At 49.9% G+C, this 24,262-nt stretch overlaps 1 protein-coding gene across 1 annotated transcript in view; it reads left to right on the forward strand.

The window, feature by feature from the left end:
• Positions 1-24,262, forward strand: part of ARL15 (ARF like GTPase 15) — a 257,775-nt gene that overhangs the window by 107,139 nt on the left and 126,374 nt on the right. Inside the window, exon 4 of the mRNA XM_087815256.1 lies at positions 14,648-14,856. Within this exon, the coding sequence (XP_087671382.1) occupies positions 14,648-14,856 (209 nt within the window). The remainder of the gene's footprint in view (positions 1-14,647; positions 14,857-24,262) is intronic.

Consider the following 24,262-nt stretch of genomic DNA (forward strand, 5'->3'; position numbering starts at 1 on the left):
CATGTACTCGCACAATATCAGATGAAATGAAATTCAAAGCAAAAAGTATTTAGAATAAAAGATTTCATATTGATATACTAAAGTAACTGAGCAATTATAAACTTTTACATATTTAACTGCATAAATCTGAACTAGATAAAGCTAAAACAAGGAAATATGTAAGAAAAAAATTAAGAGATTCATAATCAGTAGAAAATGTAGCCATACTTTTTCAGAAGACAAAGGGTCAAATAAATAAAAATATATAAAGGACTTAAATAGCTAATTAACAAATCGATCTGGTAATTCTGTAATTTTATACTCAAATAGAAGATCATGTTGTTTTGAGATACATATGAAATTTTTATACATATGGCCATGTATAATGTGTTTTCTGACAAAAATGCAATAAAATTAGAAATTAATAGCAAATGGACAAAAATAATGACACACGACACAAGATTTAAAAGCACTCTTAACCATATACCATGCACAAAAATTAAATAAAATTAGACCCTAAACGTAATTATAAAACCTAAAACTAGAAGATCTAGAAGAAAACATAGGTGAAAAGTCTTGTGACCTCGGTTTAGGCAGTGATTCCTTGAATAATATACCAGAAACATGATCCATAACCAGAAAATTGGTGAGTTGGATTTTATAATATGTAAAAACTTCTGACTTTTGAAAGACTGTTAGATAATGAAAAGAAAAGCCATAGACTAGGAAAATATTATTTGAAAATCACATATCTGATAAAGTACTTGTTTCCATTATATATAAAGAATGCATAGAATTTAATGTTAAGAAACAGCACGCTTAAAAATGGGCAAAAAGTGTGAATGATGTTTCATCAAAGGAAATAAGACGAAGGTAAATAAGCTCATGCAGTGACGCTCAGCATCGTGTATTATTAGGGAAATAGAAATTAAAATGTCTAAAATAAAAAAGCCTGAGTATATCAAGTGGTGACAGGATGTAGAGGAACTGGCACTCTCACACGTGAGAGTAGAAATGTAAATTGCTGTAACCACTCTAGAAAACAGTTTGGTAGTCTCTTAAGGCAAATGCAAGCCAATCTTATGATTAAGCCATTCCACTCGTAGGAGAAACGAAAACTTAGGTTTATACAAAATCCTGAACACAGATGTTCATGGTAAGTTTATTTGTAACAGGACAAAATTAGAAACAGCCCAAATGTTAGCAGTTGGTGACTGGATAAACAAATGGTGGTATATCCATACAGTGAAATAGTACGCAGCAGTAAAAAAGAATGGACTGTTGGCACATGCCACAACAGGGTGAATATCAAAATAATTATGCCCAGTGGAAGAAGCCAGAGAAAATGCAGCGCATAACATAGCATCCCCACACTGGGATGAATTTATGTCCCGTTTATAGGAAGTTCTAGAAAAATGCAAACTAATATTTAATGACGAAGAATTTCAGTGATTGCCTCGGGTAGGGACAGAGACGGAGGGAGGGGTAGATTGGAGGGCATAACGGGTCATAAGCAAATTAGGGGGGATGATGGAGTCACTTATCTGGATTGTCCTGATGGTTTCACAGATGCACACATATTTTGAAACTTAAATTATGTACCTTAGATGTGTGCAGTTTACTATATGTCAGTTATATCACAGTAAAGCTATTAAAATACTATATTCCCTTAGACATCAAAAGAAAGTCTTAATCATCTCAGGTTGAATCTCATTGAAAGTATGTTTTGTTGAGCACTGTGGCCTTTTTCTTGGGTTGCTCTCCTGTAAGGAGTTATTTTAAATAGGTTAAGTCCATATTTGTGTGTTTTTTTTTAAAAAAATTGTGACTAGGAAAGACCCAGAAAGAAAAATATCAATTTCTGGGTAATTATATATTGCTGGATTATTAAGATTAAATATGTAAGCACTTAAAACTCTAAGATCAAGATGTTATCAAATCCATCAGTTTAATGTGTAAATTTAAAAAATCTCAATGCTAATTAAAGAAGACGGATCTGTCTGGGCAGAGCAGCACTCAGTTAAAGATTACACGTGGCACGGTCATTATCAGCGTGAGGGACTCCTCAGCATAAGCCAGTTCGCGTCCGTTCCGTAGGGGTCCCCGAGGCCGCAGGGCGCAGCGATCTCTGCCCAACCGGCGCAGGCAGGCTGGTGCGCAGCTTCGCGTTGGTCACTGCAGGCAGCAGGCGCAGGTCTTACAGAGGAGGCGTCGCGGGGGGAAAACCAGTAATAACAACAGCAAGGTGGAAAATTATGTGAAAAAGTATCTGCTTCCGAGCCACATTAGAATGATTATCAGTATTTTAATCCATTTTTGTGTGCACGTAAAACACCTTTCTGTTGTTGTTCAGGAGTCTTTACAGCTCCCGGCGAGCTCCTCGAGTTGATGTCGTGCTTTCGGGGGTACACCTCTGGCTGACGTTTTCCCGTCAGACCCTGTCAGGCGTAAGCGGTGTCATCTTTCCATTTCCATTTTTCCTTGTGTCACTTTGCAAGTCTCAGCGGGCTGTCCCGCGGGGGTTGCTGGGGGTCTGTTTATTTGTACTAATATTCTGTGCACAGCACGCTGAGCGGGCAGAACATAACCTACGTACTTTCCCTCTCTGGCCTTTGCCGCCAGTGATCCATGAAGTGGGGCCGTCACATTCTCTTTCTTTGAGGCGATGGTGTTATTTTATTATTTTTTATTTATTTTTAAAAATACATCTTTATTGATTTCAGAGAGACGAAAGGAGAGAGAGAGAGAGAGAAACATCAATGATGAGAGAGTCATTGATCAGCTAACCCGCAACCTGGGCATGTGCCCTGACCGGGAATTGAACCCCGATCACCTGGATCCTAGGTTGATGCTCAACCGCTGAGCCACGCCCAGCTGGGCGCGATGGTGTTATTTTAAATGTAGGGTGCATGAACAGACGGCCTCTTTATCTCAAGGCTGTCGCTGGTGATCCGCCCAGAGCTGGCGATGGGGTTTTCCTACTGTCGGGTGGCTCTCACTTACAGTTGTTTTTACTCTCACCCGAGGATGTGTTTGATCTTAGAGGGAGAGGAAGGGAGGGGGAGCGCCCGAGCCTTGGATTGGCTATCTCCCCTATGTGCCCCGACCAGGGATCGAACCCACAACCTGGGTATGTGCCCTGACCAGGGATCCAACCGGAGACCTTTTGGTGCACAGGACGACGCTTCACCCAACGGAGCCACACTGGCCAGGGCTTTGTCTTGTGTTTGGACAGCCGCCGGGGCTCACCTGGGCGCAGTAATTGGGGAAGCTGACGGTTCACCTCGATGGCAGGAATGGCCGGGGCACCTCCACTCTCACTAGTGCAGGTTCTCAATGCTTTGTCCCTTCCTTCCGGCTCCTCCTCAGAGAGGCTCAGGTGCCACGTAGAGCGAGGTCGGCGGAGAGCCGGGGAGATGTGTGGCCTCCCTGAGCAGAGCCTGGATGTGTGACCCCCTAAAAGGACAGCCCGAGCCTGAGGCAGGAAGGAGAGACGGAGGGGCACGTCCCTGCCTAGCATCTGCCTGGGGGATGTGTCCAGGGAGCCCAATAGGCCAGGTCCCCGGAGGGGCGCACAGGGCAGGTACAGGACGGTCGTAGGCATCTCCGGAACCATCTGGGCCTGGAACACGCCTGACAGGACTCACCTGGGCTCTAGCCCTTTGCTGGCTCCGGGCCCTGTCCTCGTTTCCACCGTGCGGTGGGTTCTGATGCCCAGTGTGAACGTTGCTCAGTTCGCTGATCGGGGGGCTCCTGAAGCAGGAAAATGAGGCCTCTACCCCACTTCTAAATCAAGTTCAAACAGCAAAACACTTCAGTGTCGGTGCCGGAAGGGAACCGCCTGGCGCCGTGGGCTGGCCGGCGGGAGGGCAGCCGCTGCAGAAGAGGATTCTTGGGCCAGTCCTGGGGGCGCCGAGCTGAACTGGGAGAAGCCCGGGCAGCCGCCTCTGTCTGGCGTCCCTGCGGGTCCGAGGGGATGCGGCCTGGCGGGCCTGGCTTGTGTGCCGGGAGGGAAAGAAACAGCGAGCCTCGGCCCCGTGGCTATAAAAAGAAATGTTTTTTATGATGTGGCCATGGTTTAAGAGCCGGCTGTGAGCTTTGTTTAGCGGTTCTTCCTCCGCCGTTCAAAACCCAGGGTCCCGCCTGTGTGCCTAAGCTCTTTCAGATGTTTTTATCGTGGGACATTTTCCCCAGGTTCCTCTTTTAATGTGTGGTTTTTTAACTTTTTCTCACAATCTGTTAAAAGATCAGTGTGTGTGAATCTTGACACTGGGATGCGATTTCATGGTTTTAATTTGAACGTGAGTTGCTGCAGCTGGAAGCTGTGATTAATGGTGCTGACCCGTTTGTCACAAAAACAGCCGATATTTTACATTTCGTCAAATACATTGAGACGTTGACTTGCTCTAGAGTTAAGTCGCATTTTATTTACTTCACTTTGAATTCTGCGTGTGATCTGAATTAATCTCAAACGTGTAGATTTGTACCGCGGGCATGCAACTGGCGATTGAAAGTGTTTCAGCGATGGTTTGCAAAGTTCCATGTTGAATATATAGTGTTCATTAGCTGATTAGTCAACAATTTTTTTTTTGCTGGAAAAATTGTTCTAAATGAGTCAGTGAGTCTGGGAGTCGGTGTAAAAAAGAGGGAGGTTATTGTTGTAAGGTTTAGAAATTCATTCTTGTCAGTTGCCCCTGTATTTTTCTATACTTCAGCGCATCTGCGTATGTGGTGATGCCCCGGGTGTCCCGCACCTGCTGGCAGGTTGGCAGAGGTGACCACGCGAGGCAGGGCGGTGTCCACAGCTTGTATGTCATCGCACTGCGTCCTGGCTGCGTTTTCCACAGCGGCCCAAGCGTTCTTCTCAGAGGCAGTGTCAGAAAAGTTGTGTCCAGTTTCCTTCATCATTGAGCCCCTGAGTCATGTGAGGCTGGTCGCGGCATCTACCTTGTGAAACAGCAGAATCATACATGTTAACTGCGGTGTTACCTGGTCAAACTCATCCCAGCGGAGAGGAATTGGCCCTTCTCAGGTCCCCGAGGCCCGGCGGGGCGTCACACGGGTCCGCCGGGAAGCCGGCGTCCGAGAAAGCCCTGGGGGTTCTAATTGTCGTAATTCACTGTCACTTGCCCGGCTCCGACTTGCATCGTCCTGGACAGTCCCTCAGAAACGTGGAACTTGCGAGGATGCGCTCTGGGTGCCCATTTCCCGGGCTACGTGCCCCTCACTTCTTCCACGTCTTCCAAACGACGGGGCCTCCCCGCCGTCACCGCTGCGCTGCCTTCTGCACAAGTTTCACATCGTGTGGTCCCCTCGGGACGCGTGCGAGGCGGGACGCTCTGCGTGCGCTCTGACCACGACGCGCTCGTCTCTTCCTCAGGCGCGTCTCTCGGCGCCGACAATGTGGGCGCAGGGCAGCCCCCTTGGTCCACCTCGGATGTGCTGCCGGCACCCCCCCGTTCCCGTCCGACCTTTTCCACTCTGTCCCTGCACAGCCGATTCTTTTCTATTCCAAGTTCCAGGCTCTACTTGCGTCTCTGTTGAATGTCCTTGTGTGAGCGCTCGCCCACTGCTTTGGCTTGCCAAGGACTTTCTGACTTTTTTATTCTGTCGTCCGACAGATTAGCAGTTTCTTTCAGCTTTTTGCCATGTGTAAATCTTGAAATGATGCCGTCCGAGTTGTTCTCCATTTAGGATGTATAGACACGTATCCAGTTGTCTGCCCTGTGCCAGCGTCACGCCCCTGCCGGGCCAGCAGGCTGACTCGCACGTCGTGGCCTCGGGCGCGCAGGGGCCGCGGGGAGGACGGGCCTGGAGCTGGGCGGCCAGCACGCGGCCTGGCGAGGCTGAGGCGAGGTGGGTGCGAACCGCTGGGAGCCCAGGTGGGCTGCAGACCGTGGCGGCCCAGCCCCTCGCCCACGGGCACAGGGCCGCGAGAGTCCGGGCATGGCTGTTAAGTCAGTTACAATGCTGTCTGACTACCGCCATCTGATTTCAACTTGTCTGTGTCTTTATTGCCCGAGGATACAGCAAGAGACTTGTTAAATATTTTGCTGGGATGATCTCATGCTGTGGTATTTCCAGAATGTACCAACCTGCAGGCCGGTGCACAAGGAGCTGAGCGTGACTTGGGAGGACTTCTGAGGGACCCCATGGGCGCTCAGGATGACCTCATCTTTACAACCTGGGGGGATAGTTGCCTGTTTCCAGTCTCCTGAAAACCTTCCCGTTGTCCGTGGTTGCATAACCGTGCTCAGAGGGGTTCTGTGGTGACGTCCATGTCTCTGCTATCTCGGTGTGTCTGTCATCTGTCCGGATCCAAAGATTGAATTCACTTAAAGCTCCTGATAGACTTTCTGCTGCCTTTAAATTTATTTTCTCTTGACGCTTTCTAGATTGAAAATCGCTCTTTGTGTGTTCTCCCTGTTGTGTTTTTCTTTGCGCATCTGTTCTTAACGTTTTTGTGAACGTAAATCCACGTTTAGCCTTGCGTGTTCTTTGCCTTTCTTGTAGGCTCACCCTCCTTCAGCTCTGTTGCTCTTTAGGGTGCCCGGGCACAGACTGGCTTTCTCTTCCCCCGTCTTCCAGTTACTGCATCGACACCCCGAAGTCTCGCATCAGTGGCCAGTTTTGGTAACATGGTCTCTGGGAAACGTCGCCCATTTCTTCAACGGTCACAGTGAAATGTGGAGACTCGGACTCTTGGCTCTTTTCTCAGCCACCTTTGCTCTGATCTTGTCCACCGAGTAAGGGAGAAATTGATCGGCGCTGAGGGCTTGGTGGCAGCCGTGAGTCCAGTGGCCTCTGGCTCTGATACCAGGACTGATCTTATCAATAGAGCCCTCCGAATGGGAAGTGGTGCGGTAACTAGTGACTCGTTCAGGAATAGCTCTGTGCGTCCTGTCCTCCCAGCTGTAAGCCTGCTTCTGCGCACCTGCGTGGTGCCTGGCGAATGTTCCTTCTCACGTGGTCTGTTTTCCGTCCTCAGGCAAATCTATTCTTTATTTAGCCCCGATCTAAGTAAAATTAGTCAGTGGGCTTAGCATCATTTAAGTGGCCCTGTCTCTCGTTTTCCTTCGGAGCGGGTCCTTCAAGGGAAGCTGTGTTTAGAAGGGCAGAGCTGACCTCAGGCAGTTTCCGACGCATTAGTCTTGCCTTTGGTGAGCACACCGGTCTTAATCTTTTTGTGCCCGATCTTTTTGTGCCGTGCCACTCTATGTGGCCCTCTGTCCCCTCGCACTGGGTGAGACATACACACTGATAGTTTAAAGTGAATTAAAATTAATTTCATTTTGAGAGCTCCGCTCGCCTAGTGAGATAATTGGAGACATCCCATAGGATCAAACATAGAAGGTTGGCAATTACTGGTTTAGATTTAATGGTCTCTTTTGCATATTAAAGATGACGGTCTACCATTCCAACACCTCTCTGGGGTCTCAGGCTCTTTGGTCTCTTAAATTTATTGACACATCCCCCCAAAGGGCTTTTATTTGTGTAGCTTATATGTGTCCACTTTTACCACGTTATACATTAAAGCCGATCAATTTAAATATTTTTAATTCCTTTAAAAGTAACAGTAAACCTTACACATCAGTGTAAACACGTCTTTATGAAAATTAACAATTTCCAGAATAAAAACAGTTGGGGATAATGACTGATCTCTTTAGTGTCTGACTTTGTAGAAGATGACTGGATCCTCGTATCTGCTTCTACGTTTCATCTGCTGTTCTGTGTTTTGGGGATAGAGTGAAATTTCACAGATATGAAATTTGAAAAGGGAGGTGTATTTTAACAGCCTTTTCAGATAACTGTTGATAGTCTTTGGTACACCACTGAAATTCTTTAACAAGTGGTAATTTCTTTTTGTTAATAAGTTTTTACTGATTTTCAAGAGACAGGAAGGGAGAGGGAGAGAGAGGGGAAAAAAACCATTAATGTGAGAGAGAAACATTGATTGGTTCCCTCTGCCCACACCCCCGCCAGGGACCAAACCTACCACCGAGGTAAGTGCCCTGGCCCGGAATCGAACCGACGACCTCTCAGTGTACAGGGCTGATCCTCCACCAGCTGAGCCCCACCGGCCAGGGCAAGTTGGAGTTTCCTAAAGGTTATTTGCAATGTGCAATCTGAAGGTCACATCAGCGAACGTCCCGTACTTGGTTGTATGGCATCCACCGATGGGTCTTGAACTTTCAGTGCTTTCCATCCGTCCGTGGTTTTGTGTGTCATGCATTGCCATTGGGAACATACTGATTCGTTAAGTTACATGATCTTCCGCATGTTGACACATTTCATCATAAATACCTATCTGTTAATATCACCACCTATCCCATCATTGAGAAGCTGTCAAGATCCCAGGGGTGAGAACACGTTTTCCAGAATTCTAGTTTTGGCTTGAAAACAGTTTCTCATTCACCACACACTGTCAGCTATTTCCTTGAAGTTCCAGGCTTCCATGTTCGCCTTCGAGAAAACGTCTATCAGGTACTCAGGCCTGAGTAACCCCAGTGTGTCGGTTGAAATTTCAAGTAGAAACGGAATTCCGTGAGAGAGGAACGAGTTGAGCTTGAGGCTCTGTTGCACAAGCCCTGTCCTCAAAACAAGCGTGTGCTTTGGCCTGTAGCAAAAACGCTTCCTGCCTGCCTCGCATTCAGTCACACAGAATATTGAAAAAGACATGCTGACGAGCTAATCTAATCAGCCAAGAATTTTCACTGCTTTCTTAAGTTTATTCTTAGGCGAGACTGGCTTTTTCCTTCCTGCAGACGTGTGGTCGTCTAGGATACGGTGACAACTAGTCCGATGCCAACACCTCTGTTCGTGCGAAGCTACCCGAGGGTTGTTCACCGTTGCTTTGAGCCGTCAGTGAAAACGTCAACACTCTGAAAATTGCCAATAATGTCTTAATATCATTATGAAAATGTTGTTGATCTCTGTGCCTCCTGGAGCGGAGTAAAATACTTCCACATAATAGTGACTGTATTTTTCCTGCTCTCTACTCTTGAGCCAACAGCTGGTCAGTGGCCTAAGTGGACATTGATATGCTGTTTAGGAAGGGGGTCACTGAAGGGGATCCTACCCAGAACCCCGTTTTCGTGAGCACCAAGCAGACTGCTTTTTCAAAGGCCAGTTCCTTGGATCCTTTGTCTCGGAGCCTTGCTTGGCCGTGGGCATCCGCGGTGCCTGTGTGCCCTGGGCGAGCTGGAAGTCCTGGGAGTTCCTGCCTGGCCCTTACCCAGCCCGCAGCCGACCACGATGGGGGCAGGCGGGTGAAGACCCTGCAGCTCCACCCCCCTGTGCTTGGCTCCTGGTTCCTGCAGGAACTGGCTCAGGAAGCCCGCGGGGTGGCTGCCTGCAGCAGTCTCCGGTTGGTTCTCTGTCCCTGTCTCTGTGTCACCCCCCAGCCTGCCACCAGCCTCTCCCCATAGCCACGTGCACTGGCCGGGTCCCCCAGAAGGCGCGTCTTATGGCCTTTGGGAAAGGAAGCCTTTGTTCCCTTCCCTCCCACAGCGTTTCTCGGGGGGACACCTGCATGAAGAGCCCCTTTTCAGGCTCGGCAGTGAGCCCTCTGTGTGGGAGCATGGAGGGTGTCAGAAAGAACAGGAACAGAATTTTTTTTCATCCAGAAAGTTTACTTGGACACGGCTGGTCTAGGGAGCAGGCTTTTCACAGGGAGCTTTGGGTGCCTGTTTCCATGGTTGACGCCTGCACATCCCTGTTCTTTCTTAGCTTCTTGGCTCCACCTTTCAAAGAACGGCTCCTCTAAGGAACTCATCGGAGCCTTTTAACTTAACATGAGAGGAATATGCATCTTTCTGGCTACAAATAAGAAAATAATCTCCTGGAACTGGCTGGAATGATGGACGTTTCCTGTGCTTGCAGAACAAGGCATCCTTGCCATGCAGGGTCGGCCCTACTGCCCGCAGTGCTCAGGGACCAGCTCTGTCTCCTGTCCTGGTGTCTTCAGGGTGTTGATGAGTCTCTTTCAAGGTTGCTGGAAGGTGGACGCTGTTCAGAGAATCTCCTGGTCACCTAATGACATGGTTGAGCTAGACCAACGGGAGAGGCGGCTCTCTTTGGGCATCTTTCTTTTTATTGAGGAGCAAAACTTTTTCCAGAAGCTCCTGAAGGACCTCGTGGAATCCTGTTTCTCCAGAACTGGATCCTGTGTCTATGAGGGACACAGGCTGGGGGGCGAGTTCCTGGTGTGTTCACCTCCTGTGGTGTTGGGCTGGCCCTGCTGGTGGAGAGTGTGGGCACCGTGAAAGCTGAAATTTTCGTCCGTTTTGTTTCCTTCTGTGTCCCTCTCACCGAAGACTGGGCCAGGTGCCCAGTAAGTATCTGTTCAGGGAATGAATGGATGAGAGGATGGATGGATGGATGGATGGATGGATGGATGGATGGATGGGTGGGTGGGTGGTGGATGGGTGGGTGGGTGGGTGGATGAATTAGAGAATGAATGGATGTGTGTGGTTGAGCTCTGTGGTGTGCCATAGACACCAGCCTGCACCTGAGGACTTGCTATGCTCCTGTCTTCTCTGCGCCTGCTGTGGGCCCTGAACCAGGCCGTCCTGGGTGGTGGCTCTCAGCATGAGCCCTTAGGTCCCCAGGGTCTGCCTGCAGCTTACCGTGCGGTGCTGTCAGACCACGGCCATGAGGACATTTGGCAGTACCCTCCACCCCACGCCCCGCTGGTAAGATGACCCCTTTGTTTTTGCGCTAAACATACAAAGTACAGGCCAGATTCGAGTTTGATGGTGAACCTAACAATTGTAAGAGAAGTGACTTTGAGTCATAGAGTAAGAGTGGCCTCCGGCTGCTCTTAGACATGACGTCCTGTGTTTGTTACTCGTGTTCGGTTTGGTTTATGGGCCGGGAATGTCGGGACGTGGCATCCAGCAGGTGTTCCTAATTTCCCGTTAGACTTACTTCTCAGGGCACCTGGCAGCTGGGCTGGTGACGCATCCATTTCTCATTGTAATCTGGGGACTAAACTAAGGTCCGCTCAGCTGCACTGGATGTATACCCCCCCGGCCCCACGGCTGGTTTCCACGGCCCCAGCCTGGGTTAGGCCGCCCCTGGCGAACGCCGCTGTGCAGACCCGGACTTCAGAACCCCACGCTCCGTGTTTGTAATGGAAGCTGGAAACTCTAGGCCTGCACAGAGGCTGGAGCAGGAGACGAAAGACAAGTGGTTATTACTGGTCTTCTTACCAGTAATAACAATGCATTACTCATACATGACGTTAGGGACAGTGTAAAACGTTACGGCATTTCTCCTTGGGTTTGTTCCATCTACCAGCACAGTCACTGGACGGAGTTGTCATCTTGTCTCACCATTTCAGGCACCTTGTGCTCCTAAATGCGACAGATGGAAGTAGTTTCTTATTGAAAGAGGTGACCTAACAGTCTGGGTCTCTACTGCTTCCCACGTTTTCCCAACGGACGAATGCCCTTAAGACACGCCGTCGGCCGTGGTCTCTTTGTGCTGACGCCCTGGGCACCCGCTAACGCTGTGGCCGTGTTTGTCCCTCTGGTATATTTGCAGGCCGTCCTGTAGTTAGTGTACCTTGAACTGAGAGGAATGATGACTTTCTAAATATTTCTCATAGGTCTCTGACTCGCGTACAGCAGGTACTCAGTAATACCATTCGTTGAATTCATCAGTTGGGAAATGTTCCTGGGCTTGTTCTGCTGGGGCACCAACACCCACAGGCACTTAGGTTCCTTTTATTCCGACCTGTCCCCCCTCCCCTGGCTCGGGTGGTAGTTGAATCCTTCATTTGGCTTCCTCAGCTTTCTGCTCCATGATCCTTGTATTTCCGTCGCGTTGGACCCACGTGTACTCTCAGGAGCGTGACCTTGGGCACATCATGGAGTCGCTTTGTGTCTTGGTTTCCTTGTTGATAAGATGAGAGTGACAGCAGCTCCTACCTCGTGGGACTGTCGTGGGCGATCAGTGGGTGCGTGTGAGACACTCAGCACAGCCAGCGTTTATGTCAAAGCCACCCTCGGGCGGTTGGAACCGCCGGTTGGCTGCGGGCACACAAGTTGGGCTGCCTCGGCGACGGCATCCTGTGAGCGTTGATGGCGCTCCGTGGAATCGACAGTGACATGTTCCGCACATTCTCATTAGAGGAACGCCCTGTGCGACCCACCCTGCATGTTGGCGACGTTGTGACGGTCTCACGCGTGGGTGCACATGCCCACATCTCTCTCTGGCTTTGCGCATTGACGACCAGGTAACACTGTCTTGACGTTTGCTCCTCAAGCTTATGGATGGTTGTCTAGCATATGGACAATGTCTGCATGTCGCCTGCAGCAGATGCTGCTGGTGTCCTACCCAGACCTCCTTTCCTGGGCCAGTGCGTCCGTCTCCCAGCTGCTGTGGGCCTTGGCTGCTGCTGACTCCCACCTGTACCCTCCCCAGGGGCCTGCCCTTGGCTGACAGGAACTGCCTCCACCAGACACGTTTGGGAGATTATGACATCATGCCCACCCTCCTGCTCCCCCAGTGGCTCCTGGCCAGCGCCCGTGAAGGGGTGTAACAGCCCACCCCCCTTGCCTTTGGACCGGACGGCTTCTCTAGCTCAGCCCCCACCTCGAGCGGCTCACGGGGTCCAGCTGAGGCTGGGTTTCTGAAGCCACGTCTTTGCTTAGCGCCTCCTCCCGTTCCAGCTGATTCTGCCGCCCTGGTTCCTCCTGACAGCACTGTCTGTAATCCGAGGTACAGTAATGCCGTCGCAAGGGCTGCCTTAGGGGACCTGGCCTCAGGGATCGGCCCTCTCGGTGCCGCCGTTGTTTCCTCGGTTCCCCCATCACCTGTGCAGCTAAGTTCCTCTGTAAACAGTCCATGGCTTGCGTTCCCTCTTTCCTTTGTTTCTGGTTTAATTGGTTTTCTCGGTGGGACCTGCCTGGTAGGCATCTGCCCTGCTCATGTCTCATGTCGGCACAGTTAAGGCTACTCCCCGGCCAATGCCCTCGATCTTCCCATGCGCCCGTTTATTTCTGGAGAGTGCACTGATGGATGCCGCGGGTCTTACGACCTGGCATTTAGTCTCAAAGCCGGAGTCAGCGACGCCTCCCTCGTAGGGCTGCTCTAAGAGTTATATGAGCCGTTCTTTTGAAAGCAGGTAGGGCTGTGCCTGGAATGTAGGAAGAGCTTGTCCATTGACGCTGCTCATTTGAGAGACTTACTACCGTGGATAAGATGCTGCTCTCTGCTCCCAGAGCACCTAGTGGGGGGACCTCTGACCCTGTACTTTATTATGTGGTCTTGCAATCTGTGGTTTTCTTTTCTACTTTTCCCAGAAAAACTTGAGCTGCTCAGTGTCACCCGGTGGTGTGTTGGCCCGTCAGGGGCAGAAAGGCCTGATATATAGCATTTACTGTTACTCCTAGTGAACATAGCCTACCCTGTCCAGCACAGGCTTCCAACACGATGCCCCTGGACACGGAGTTGGGAGGGTACCCTGGGCGCACCCCACCCCACGCCGCGCCCCTAATCCTCAGCACAGTGTATCGAACCGGGAACCTTCCTGGTCAATAGATGGTTCAGATGTTGTTATTAAGTGGTTACAACGTGATCACGTGCACTAAATTGGTGAAATCCCTCGATACCCGATTTTTGTTATTAAAGTAATTTATTTATTTACTTATTGATTTATTTTTAAATCCTCACCAAAGGTTATTTTTCCCATCGCTTTTCAGAGAGCGTGGAAGGGGAGAGAGAGAGAGAAACATCATGTGAGAGAGACACGTTGATGGGTCGCCTCCCACACAAGCCTGACTGGCCGAGCCTGCAGCTGATGCATGTGCCCTTGGCCAGAATCAAGCCCGGGCCCCTTCAGCCTGCAGGCCGATGCTCTAACCACTGAGCCGAACCGGCCAGGGTGGGTTTTGTTGTTATAAGCAGCAAATCCCTCACCCCACCCCCAGACAAATAAATTGCAAACCTCTGGTTTGTGATTTACTAGACACATGAATGGCGGTCGGTAAGCTCATCTCTCCCGGCCTCAGTTTCTTCAGAGAGCTGGACCGGGTCGCCCCCAGCGCTCCCTCTGGTCCCAGAGTCCATGAAGCCCAATCAGTGCGTAACTTCATGTCCTGCCCCCGCACGTTGAGTGACGCCCTGTGTGGATACCGGAAATGCAAAGAGGCCTCGGCTGCGGCCCTGCTGACGAGAGCCTGCCGTGGAACCTGTGGGGACCGTGAGTGTGGTCAGTGCCTGGCGGGGTCATGCCACTGTCCCAAAGGCCAGGCTTCTAGTTTATCACGGACGCCAGCACTTCGACACGCCCGGGTGTTGTGCTTGTCTCTCCGACTTTCTAAGAGAGATCACACACGGCTGTCCCAGTCCTCGGTCAGTTTGTCCTGAGGCAGCCTTGACCGGCGTGCAGAGTCGTTCACTGGGGCTCTTCAGCAAGATCTGAAAACGCCCTCTCGACTGTATGTCTGAGAAGCGCCCTGGCTCTTTCTCACCTGTTTTGATTGGAAAGGCACAGGGAGTGACCCTTCCACTTGGGTGTCGTCTCCCAAGGTCGTGTCCACCTCCTGGCTCGAATGTCTTCTCTGTCCCATCAACCGCGGTCCCGCAGTCAGTTTTCAAAAGCGGCGCTGGTTCCCAGCCGCGGAGGCCGTTTTAAACCGCGTGTGTTCTGTCTCGCCAGGGGCCGACCACATCCGGAAGTACTGGAGCCGCTACTACCAGGGCTCCCAGGGGGTGATCTTCGTGCTCGACAGCGCGTCTTCCGAGGGCGAGCTGGAGACGGCGAGGAGCGAGCTGCACTCGGCGCTGCAGCACCCGCAGCTCTGCACGCTGCCCTTCCTGATCCTCGCCAACCACCAGGACAAGCCGGCCGCCCGCTCGGCCCAGGAGGTATGTCGCGCCGGGGCGGGCTGGCTCGGCCTGTCTCGGGGTCGCACGCTCGGGCCCGATGCCCGTCGCCGGGTACGCTGGGGACGTGAGATGTGGCTTTCTCGCGAAGCCCGCGTCGATCTGACAGGAACTGCTGTTCACGGGCCTCATTCCGCTCGGGGGGCGCAGACTCATTTCCTAACCGTCCAGAGGACCCGTCGGGATGCTCTCCTCATATTTTAAAGGCCGGTGGCCTGGCGCTTTCCCGTTTCTCCCCCCTGCCGCTCAGGTGGGGCGCTCTCCCCTCCCAGGGAGGCAGCGTACTCCACGTATCCGGCACCCCCGCGCCACGCCTTGTCCCCCGAGACGCTCGCTGCTGACCACGCAGGGGGCCCTGCATCGGCCAGGCCGAGACGCGGGCCTGGTCTCGCGGGTTCAGGGCCGGCGAAGGCGTTTTACTCCAGACCTGTCTCATCTCCTTGTCCACTTTCTTCCTTGGCCTCGGTCGCCGCCCTGACAGCAGCAGTGGATCCGGGCAGACTCAGCGCCTCGCCCAGCAGGGCTGCTCCGTGGGACCCCGGTAACAAGACGTGCAGATAGCTTTCAGAATTAAATTTCAGTGAATCCCGCTTTGTGCACAGTGGAAGGAAACCGCCTGATGGGTTCCTCTCCCCATAGCTTTCAGGATGTGTCCCCTCCTCCGGAAAATCGGGTGTTTCCTCAATGACCTCGAACGAGAGGGCTGGGAAGGTGACCCGGCGCTTTGGTTTGGAAAGTGGCTGAGCAGACGAGGACCTGAGGTGTCCTGAGCGGCGCCCCCAGGCCCTGTCCCGAGCCTGTAAATGGGAGGGAACAGTGTTGTTTTTATTGTGAGTCGGATTAATACGCATTATTTGCTTTGAACTTTAGTTCATGATTACAAGGTGCTTTGCTGGAAATGTTAGGATGAGTTCGCGTGGGAAACGCTGTGCATTATACACATAACACTTCGTACAGATACTCTCCGTGACGTGTATGTGATGAAACTCGACCTGAAATACTAGATGTAGTGCAAGTGGCCATGTAACCTCAAATCACTGCATTCAGGTTACGCGCAATCGCTGAAAATATTTTTTTCTTTTTTGATTTTAAATATAAGAAACTGTTTCCCTGTTCCCCTGAGACACCGCAGAATTGAAACTGGCATGTCCCTTGCACCCAGCGTAGGCCTCGCGCTGGCCCTCGTAGGAAGAAAGGCTGCGGCGCTGAGTGGAGGAGGCTCCTTTGCGTCAGCGGATGGTTTCGGGGTGCGCGCTGAGTGTCGGATGATTTCGGGGTGCACGCTGAGTGTCGGCTGGTTTCGGGGTGTGCGCTGTGTGTCGGATGGTTTCGGGGTGCGTGCTGTGTGTCGGCTGGTTTCGGGGTGCGCGCTGAGTGTTGGATGGTTTCGGGGTGCGTGCTGTGTGTCGGCTGGTTTCGGGGTGCGCGCTGTTGGATGGTTTCGGGGTGTGCGCTGTGTGTCGGATGGTTTCGGGGTGCGCGCTGTGTGTCGGCTGGTTTCGGGGTGCGCGCTGTGTGTCGGATGGTTTCGGGGTGCGCGCTGTGTGTCGGATGGTTTCGGGGTGCGCGCTGAGTGTCGGATGGTTTCGGGGTGTGTGCTGAGTGTCGGCTGGTTTCGGGGTGCGCGCTGAGTGTCGGCTGCCTGTCTCTCCCAGGCGGAGGGCAGATGTCTGGTTCATCTTTTAATAAGACAGAGACTGTAAGTGGAGAGCAGTCGTAGATGTGATGTGAAAACCTAGGTTCCAGGCCCGCACCGCATGGACACGACTGACGTCCTTCGTGCATCAGTTGTAAATGAATTTTCCTCAACTCCTCTGCTCGTGATGGCAGCTACCAGCCGAGGAGCGTTTACCGTGACGCGGTTCCCGCCCCAGTGTGTACACCGGCCACACCGAGGGCCTGCGAGCTGTCATCGGTCCTCGGTCAGGTCCCGTCAGGGACCCTGGACTGTGTGACAACCGAAGCAAGTGCTCAGGCCTCGGGTCTGTGGGGGAAGGAGGGGCGGCCCCCGTCCTCCCGCTGCTGGGACGCCCGGGGTTTTGGGCCTAGCCTCAGGGTGCGTGTTGAGACACTCCAGGAGTGTTTTAGGAGTTAAGTCAGTACCTTACCGTTAGTGTAAAAATGGAATTGTGAAACGGAATGTTAAACTTTAGAACTTTTTTTTTTATACATCTTTATTGATTTCAGAGAGAGAGGAAGGGAGAGGGAGAGAGAGAGAGAAACATCAGTGATGAGAGAGTCACTGCACGGCCCCTGCTGGGATCCAGCCCGCAGCCCGGGCCTGCGCCCTGCCCGGGAATCGAACGGTGACCTCCTGGTTCATAGGGTGACACCCAACCACTGAGCCACACCGGCTGGCTTGAATGTTAAACTTTTTATTAACAGTAACCTCAGGGTGTGTGGGAGCAGCAGGGGGGAAGAAGAGGGGCCCCATTGAAAGCGGAGCCAAGTCCCCACTGCTGGGAATACGTTCAGAAGTGGCCACGTTACTTTTCTTCCCTTATCGTGAAGGTATTACATGCCCTGGGCTGTGTTGCTTTTAAACATTTTTATTCACTTGTACCTGCTAATTTGTGTGCACTTTGTAGAATTTCCAAATGCTGAAAAGATGGTGCTTTACTCTGCACAATACCTGTGAATTTGGGGCAAAATCCTGTTCTTTCAGAACCAAGGGAAATGCTTTCGGTTTACCAGAAACCCCTGAACAGTCCTTGGATGCCGCCGAGAAAAGACAACTCACAGAGGCTCATCCCTCCTTCCTCCCTTCCCCTCCGAATTATTACATTTTGTGCTTAATGTGTTATGCAAAAATTGTGCAATTATTTATCCTGACACTGGAGTGAAACTTTTAGAATTCATTAGTCATTTCATGAGAAGACCGCAATGGTGTGTTTAGAAGCCAGTGGAAGCCAGCGAGACCCAGAGGCGGGAAAGCTGAGTTAGCGCTGGGCTCCCAGCGGGATGAAACCCAGCAGGAAGCCGCGGATATTTGGGCCTGTCCTCTGTGCTGTGAGGCTCTGTTTGGGGGGAGAACTGAGTTCAGACAGAAAGACAATGGTTAAAATCACTTCGTGAGCCGCAGACAGAGGGCAACATGCCCGATTATTTTATTGCCCTTTTATAAGGCAAGTGGGGTCTTGCACAGGGCAGTCCTCCGTCTGCAACACACCTGGTAACGACCTGCTTGAATGCAGCAGAATTTTAAGATTTTAACGTCTTGAGAATTGATAGTAGAAACTCCCCCCCCCCAAAGCAGCTTTTTATTTTTTATTTATTTTTTGAATAGGAAAACACTGGGAGGAAGAACCCCCTTCTTTACATACTGTCCGAAAGCCAAGCAGTTCTTGCAACAGATGTTGGTCGTAGTCACTTTGGGGAGGTGTAGTTAGCATAGTTTTCCAGAATTTACTCAATCAGCTAGTTTTCTCTATAGAAAACATAACATAAAAATCTTAGACTTATGTCATGGGGCCCACGTGAATCAGGGAAAATCCTGGTCTAACTTAAATGATAAAGCTTTTAAAATGAGAGTCATCTGAAGGATGATTAGGTTGTTTTTTATTTGTTTTGATTGTAATTGTATCTAATTTGTTTTATAGCCCCCAAAGGAGAGCATACTTCGGTTCTGAAGTTATATGATAGATCAGGAGGATTTTATGAGAAGTTAAGTTAAAATAGTAGCCAATAAATGTAATCCTATTTCCCTCCGCCCCGCTGCCGACCGTGAGGCTGTTTCCTCCTGGCTTTTCAGAGTCTGATTTTCGTTTCCTTGAGCAACTAGCACGTCTTACAAAGCGACACGTTTTGTCAACGTGAAAGAACTAGCCCATCCTTCCAGCGGTGTAATCTGGTTTGATATTTGTCCATACCCTTAACCCAGACGTATTTAACTTTTTCTGAAGTGCCGTGTTCACTATGTCCAGTGTTTTTCATTAAAGCGAATATTAAGAACTAGGGCAGCTGTGTGACACAGATGTTTGAAGTTGGGAGCACGGGGCCGGGTGGCACGCTTGGTTCCCTGGCTCGTTAACTGTAGCACAAGAAAGCCCGGCCTCTGGCGGAAGGTCCGCGTTGAAGTTCAGATCTGCGGTCACACACGTCTCAGTTTTCATGCAGTTATAGCTCCGTTTACTGTGTGACGTACATAGAATGTGTGTCCTGTTCCAAATGAACAGAATATAAATGTGAGAGGAGAATTTGCAAGTATTTCTGTCAAGATATAAAAATTACTTTTTTAGACTATGTTTTGTTTTGATTATAGATATTCGTATCTTTGAACAATACTTTCAATATTCAGTGTATCATGAATCGTTTATCTGGTTCTCACCTTTTAATCTATAGGTGTCTTCTGGAGAGAGTGCTTTATGTTACTTGTTTATTACACGTCATTATGATTACTTCTTGATAAATATTTCTACATTGTGTACGTTTCCTGCTCCTACAAAGGGTCAGAGAGCATTTTGAGGGATTAGAAATGCTGGACAGTGTTTGTCTGTGAACAATAAGCTTCTGGTTTAAACTTTTATTTTATATTCTGCTCAACAGTTCTTTTGGTAGCTATGTGAGGCAGCAAATATCTGATTTTACATGACAAATTTTTTATTAGAAAATACAAAGCAGTGTTTAAATCACATAAAATACATAGCTTAATTTAACATTACTTTCTGCATATGGAGTGAAACGTGTGTGTTTGCAAAATAACCATTACAGAGTATCATATACTTTAAACCTTCGAAGCCTTCCAAGTCTCCTGACCTACCTCTGGCAGCGGCTGAGAATTCTGATTTGGCTTCACGGAGAGCATCGCGCATACCTATTGTGTGAGCAGCTTGCAGACTCCCTTCTGGGACGCACACTTGCTCTAAAACGATATGAGACGCACGTTACTTTCTGTCCATTCCTTACAGATGGGCTTCGCTCTGTTACAGTTGAATCTTGGGGGAAACAATTAGCGGTTTGGAAGCCAGTTTCCCACTGAGTGACTCAGGGACCTGAAATTGTTTACTACCTCGCAAGAGAAGCCGAAAGAGCAGCCATTTCCATAGTCAGTTACAGAGGCGTCATTAGTGCAAATATATTTTACAGAGCAGCTCTTAGCTGAGAATACTGAAACGGCCAGAATGTTTATTTATTGCACACTCAGGGAATTTTTTATATGCATTCCTTGAAAAAATTAATTTGTATATTTGGTCTCACTGATTCTAAGTCCAGCCACTGGGCCCCACCACTCTCGGGAGCTCTGCCTGCTGGACTCGCACCGCCGGCCTGTTGGAGAACGTGCCCCGCCCTCTGGAACCCGACACAGTCCCGCTGACAAGCACAGTATCTAGGTGGGGTAACAGAGGAATGCGTTAGAAAATGTGGCGTTGTGCGCCCCAAAGAGTTCGTTATACGCTCTTATAAGACCTCCACTCCTTTCCACTTTCTTTCTTTATTCAGTCCACGTATGTCTTTATTTCGTGTAAAGCTGGCAGATTTTGGAATCTCTTGTAGTTCCTACTGGTACTTGTTCCCCAACCAGGCGTCTGAGTGCCCCGCTCCCCTCCTCCGCCCTCAGCACTGCCCCCCCTCTGCCCCCCGCTCTCTCTGCAGTTCTCCGAGGCTCCAGGCTGGTCCCTCCCCGGACCTTCCTCTGCCCTGTGCCCTGCCCAGACCAGGAGAGCGGACTCCCTGCCGGTTTTCATGACACCCACCTTAAACGTCAGCATGACCTCCTGGTTCCTTCTAGTGTCGAGTGACATGCCCAGAGCTTGCGTGTTGCTGTGCTGGGTCCTTGAATCCCCCTTTCTCACTCATATTCATCTGGCTCTGGGAAAACTACTGAGAGATCACGAGTCCCACCCAGTTGTCCCGAGCACCCATGGCCAAGCCAGATGCCCCCCTGACTTCCCCAGGCACCCTGGGCTTGTCCTAGTCATGACATTGGACTCCATGGCCTGTTAACTTTCCTCTCTACCCCCCCGGATTATGAGCCCTCTGAAGGATGGGTGCGGCTCGGCCAGTGGGTGTCTCTGAACGAGCAGGTGCCTCCGAGTCCTGCCTCACGCGCTTCCCTCCTGGCTCAGCATCACCGCCTTCCTTGGGTTCTTGCTCGCTTCACCCAGCCTGACTCTTCTGTTTCTACTCTTGAATAGAAATATTTTCCTTTTCTTCTATGTCAGGCCCGAACTTTGATTATTTCTCCGGAACCACACCTTGATGAAACCTCACCGCTCTCACCCTGTTCCTAGTTTTAAAAACCTTGAATCTGTTAATTCTGTGTTTACAAATGTCTGTTTTCGAGTAAAGTCTGTGCACTTACAGTTGTGTTTGTCCGCTCGAGGGCCTTGCTTACAGCAGGTTACCACTTTCTTCCCCAGATCCCTTGTAGAAAGTGTCAGGACGTCGTCTGACGTGGTTTTGGAAGTTGCCTGTACTTGCACTACACAGAGCTTATTCCTGCGGCCGGCGTCCCAAACTGCCCCTTACCATTTCCGTTTCCCAGACGGGGAGACCGGCGCACAGGGAAGCTCCTGGGAATGAACACTGGGGAGGTGCTTTTAAAGCAGCGAATTCTGTTGAGTGAAAACAAATCCCACTTTAGAATTAATAAAATTGTTTATTGCATTTGTGAAACATAGAAGGATTTTTAAAATTCTTCCCATTAACACTTTCTCTTCCTGCTTGTATCTGAGTAAAACACTATTATTTCCTGGGTCTTTTTGACGCAATATGCATTTGAGGGGTTGTACGGGTGAATTTCGCCCTCTCCATCTGTGTTTCAATTTTGTATTTTGTAAAAATTAGTATTTCATTAACCCTCAGTCAACAAAGGCAACAAGTGATTCTGTAGATGTTCGCAGAACCATGTTCTTGGCCCTTAGGTCCCTTTATTTATTTATTTAGGGAAAGAAAACTCAGTTTAACTGCACTTTCCATCGCTTACACAGCCAATAAAACATTTGTCGATTTAAATTAATTTGAGGATAGACACATAGTTAACGTCAGTAAAGTGCTTTGAAGATAAAAAGCACAATAAGTGTTAGTTACTATCATTATGATAATTATTATCATTATTATTACATAGTGTCTGGTGAAAGCACCTTCGGTTGCTCTGGGACGGCTGGGAGCAGCGAGGGGCTGATCCGCTGGATGTCACCCAGGACTGAGATTCGGGCATCGCACTTTGGAGCTTTGTTCTTCCTTAACAGATCGAGGGATGTGTTTGTCAATTCTCTTCCCTAGAGAGAAACAGACCCCCTGCAATGCAGACAGGGCAGACTCCTTTCGATAGGTCGGATGTTTTCTTGTGTAATTTCTAAAACAAGGCCTGAGGACTAAGTGTAGGTCTTCCGAAAAGGTTCTACAAATGTAGGCTTTGATTTCTACATAGTCAGAACCCTTTGTCAGGGAATTATTCCTGAGTCGCATAGAGCTTCGATTGATCATTTTATATAATAAAAACAATAGGGCATAATTATGGGAAGAAAAGATGAAAATTTAATTTTATTACAAAAATGAAAAGTAAGGAGTTATAGGAATAAATACAATTAACTACATAAGTGACCTCCTATAAGAATATTTTAAGGGAGATTCTTTAGATTACTCTTTAGAGAGGAGACTTCAGGATTCAGCCAAATTCCTGACAAGATGCTGCAAGGATGGTCATCCCAAGTCAGAGACAAAGGAAATACTGAGACGTTTTAACAGGCAAACATCTGGAAGTCAGGTGAAGACGTGAGCAGCAGTCTGAAGAAGACACCCCCTCATATCAGTGCAAATAAACAGAAGGACCAGAGAGAGGAAAGAGGAAGGTGCCTGGAGCCCATGAATCACAATCGACAGCCTGAGGCTGTTGAGGAACCAGTTGCTGGAGCGATGGGGAGGCCATTCAGAGTGAGCAGCGGCCAGGGCCCAGTGGAGAGCGGGAAAGGCCTCGGCTCTGCGCGTTGCGTTGGAAGAATGGAGAGAGGGGACGAGGGGATGGGACAGCCACCGACCCCAGCCCAGTTTTCAGGCAGCTGCACAAACTGTAGGCTGTACTGAAAGGTCCTGACCAGTAACCACAGCCAAGCCGACTGCACAGAGTCTGGGGCCAGCAGCGTTGTAATGAGGCCACCGTCCTTGACTTAAAACGCAGGTAAGAACAGTGAGAAGGTGCTGGCGGTGACTTGGAAAAGCTGTTGGGTTAGTGCCATGGTGACAAGCACGTAGTCTGGCTGGTCCTCAAAGGACAGAAACACATAATGAAAGATCCCGGCTCTCGTCGTTGGAGACGGATGGAAGGTCTGCCCCTTCGAGACAGGCAGCCTCCCTCCCACTTTGCCATGTTCCCGCTGTGCCTGTGACTGCGTGGGCCTTGGATCAACGCAGTGGCCTCGACGCGGGCAGTGGCCAGGTGCAGACTGAGCGCCCGGGGAGACGCTCGCCCCCTCGGCGCATGGCGCTGGTGGAAGTGAACCCACCGTACCTGTCGTTCGCCTGCAGAACCCCGGCTCCCTTTTGCTGACTGGCATCTGGAATCTCACTGCTTTACTTGCTCTAGTAGCATCTCTGTGTAGAAGTCCGTGTTCAAGCACAGACTCGATGACGTAACTGTTCACGTCCCTTGGATGTTTCTGTCTGGAGAGGAGGGTGCGCGGTGGTTTTGAGTGAGGCTGTGATCGGGACAGGCGGGGAGGTCCCGCCGGGTCTCACCTTGCAGGTGTGCCCATCCCCTCCTGCGGGCCTGCTGAGGTCTTCGCTGCGTCCGCTCTCCTGGCCTCCAGTGGAGAAGTCGAGTCCACTGTCTTTACAACACATTCTGAAATCTGAATTTATGCATGTTTCTGCAGGTTTGGGCAGCAAAAAATACCAATTTCCCATATTTCTATATTGACTTTGATGTTCTTTAATTAAAGCTCAAGTTTAGACATCTTTCTGTTTTTCCTTAATTAGTAATGGCTTTTTAATAACTTTTATGTTAATAAGCAAATTAAGCTCATTTTTTCGGTCAACAAGGGAAAACAGACTTTGAGGTGAGACATGAGATCACGGGATGGCTTGAGCCTGTTCGGGTTCACAGAATATTTTATTAATGCCGCTGTGCTCCCTCGTCTGCACTTCACTGGAAGCTCTGTTTCCCCTCCTGTGGGGTCAGACTTCAGCAGAGTTCTCTGCTCTGGGGACACAGCCTGTCTAATGACTGCGTGTGGGCCGCCCCCTCTTTAATTATTCAGAGCACTTGTTCAGCAGTGGAGATGCCGGACGTGTAGGATGTTTAGTTTAAGCTGTACTCACTCCATCTGAGGCGCTAGACGTTGCTGTAGTGGTAAAACAGTAGACTTGAGTCTGTGTTTTCATAGTTTGATCTGTTGAAAACGGAATATGGAATCGTCAGTCCTTTAAACCTGTTCTTACTTGGACTCTA

This window comes from Miniopterus natalensis, chromosome 3 (assembly GCF_054644295.1).
Source record: "Miniopterus natalensis isolate mMinNat1 chromosome 3, mMinNat1.hap1, whole genome shotgun sequence".
Lineage (NCBI taxonomy): Eukaryota > Metazoa > Chordata > Mammalia > Chiroptera > Miniopteridae > Miniopterus > Miniopterus natalensis.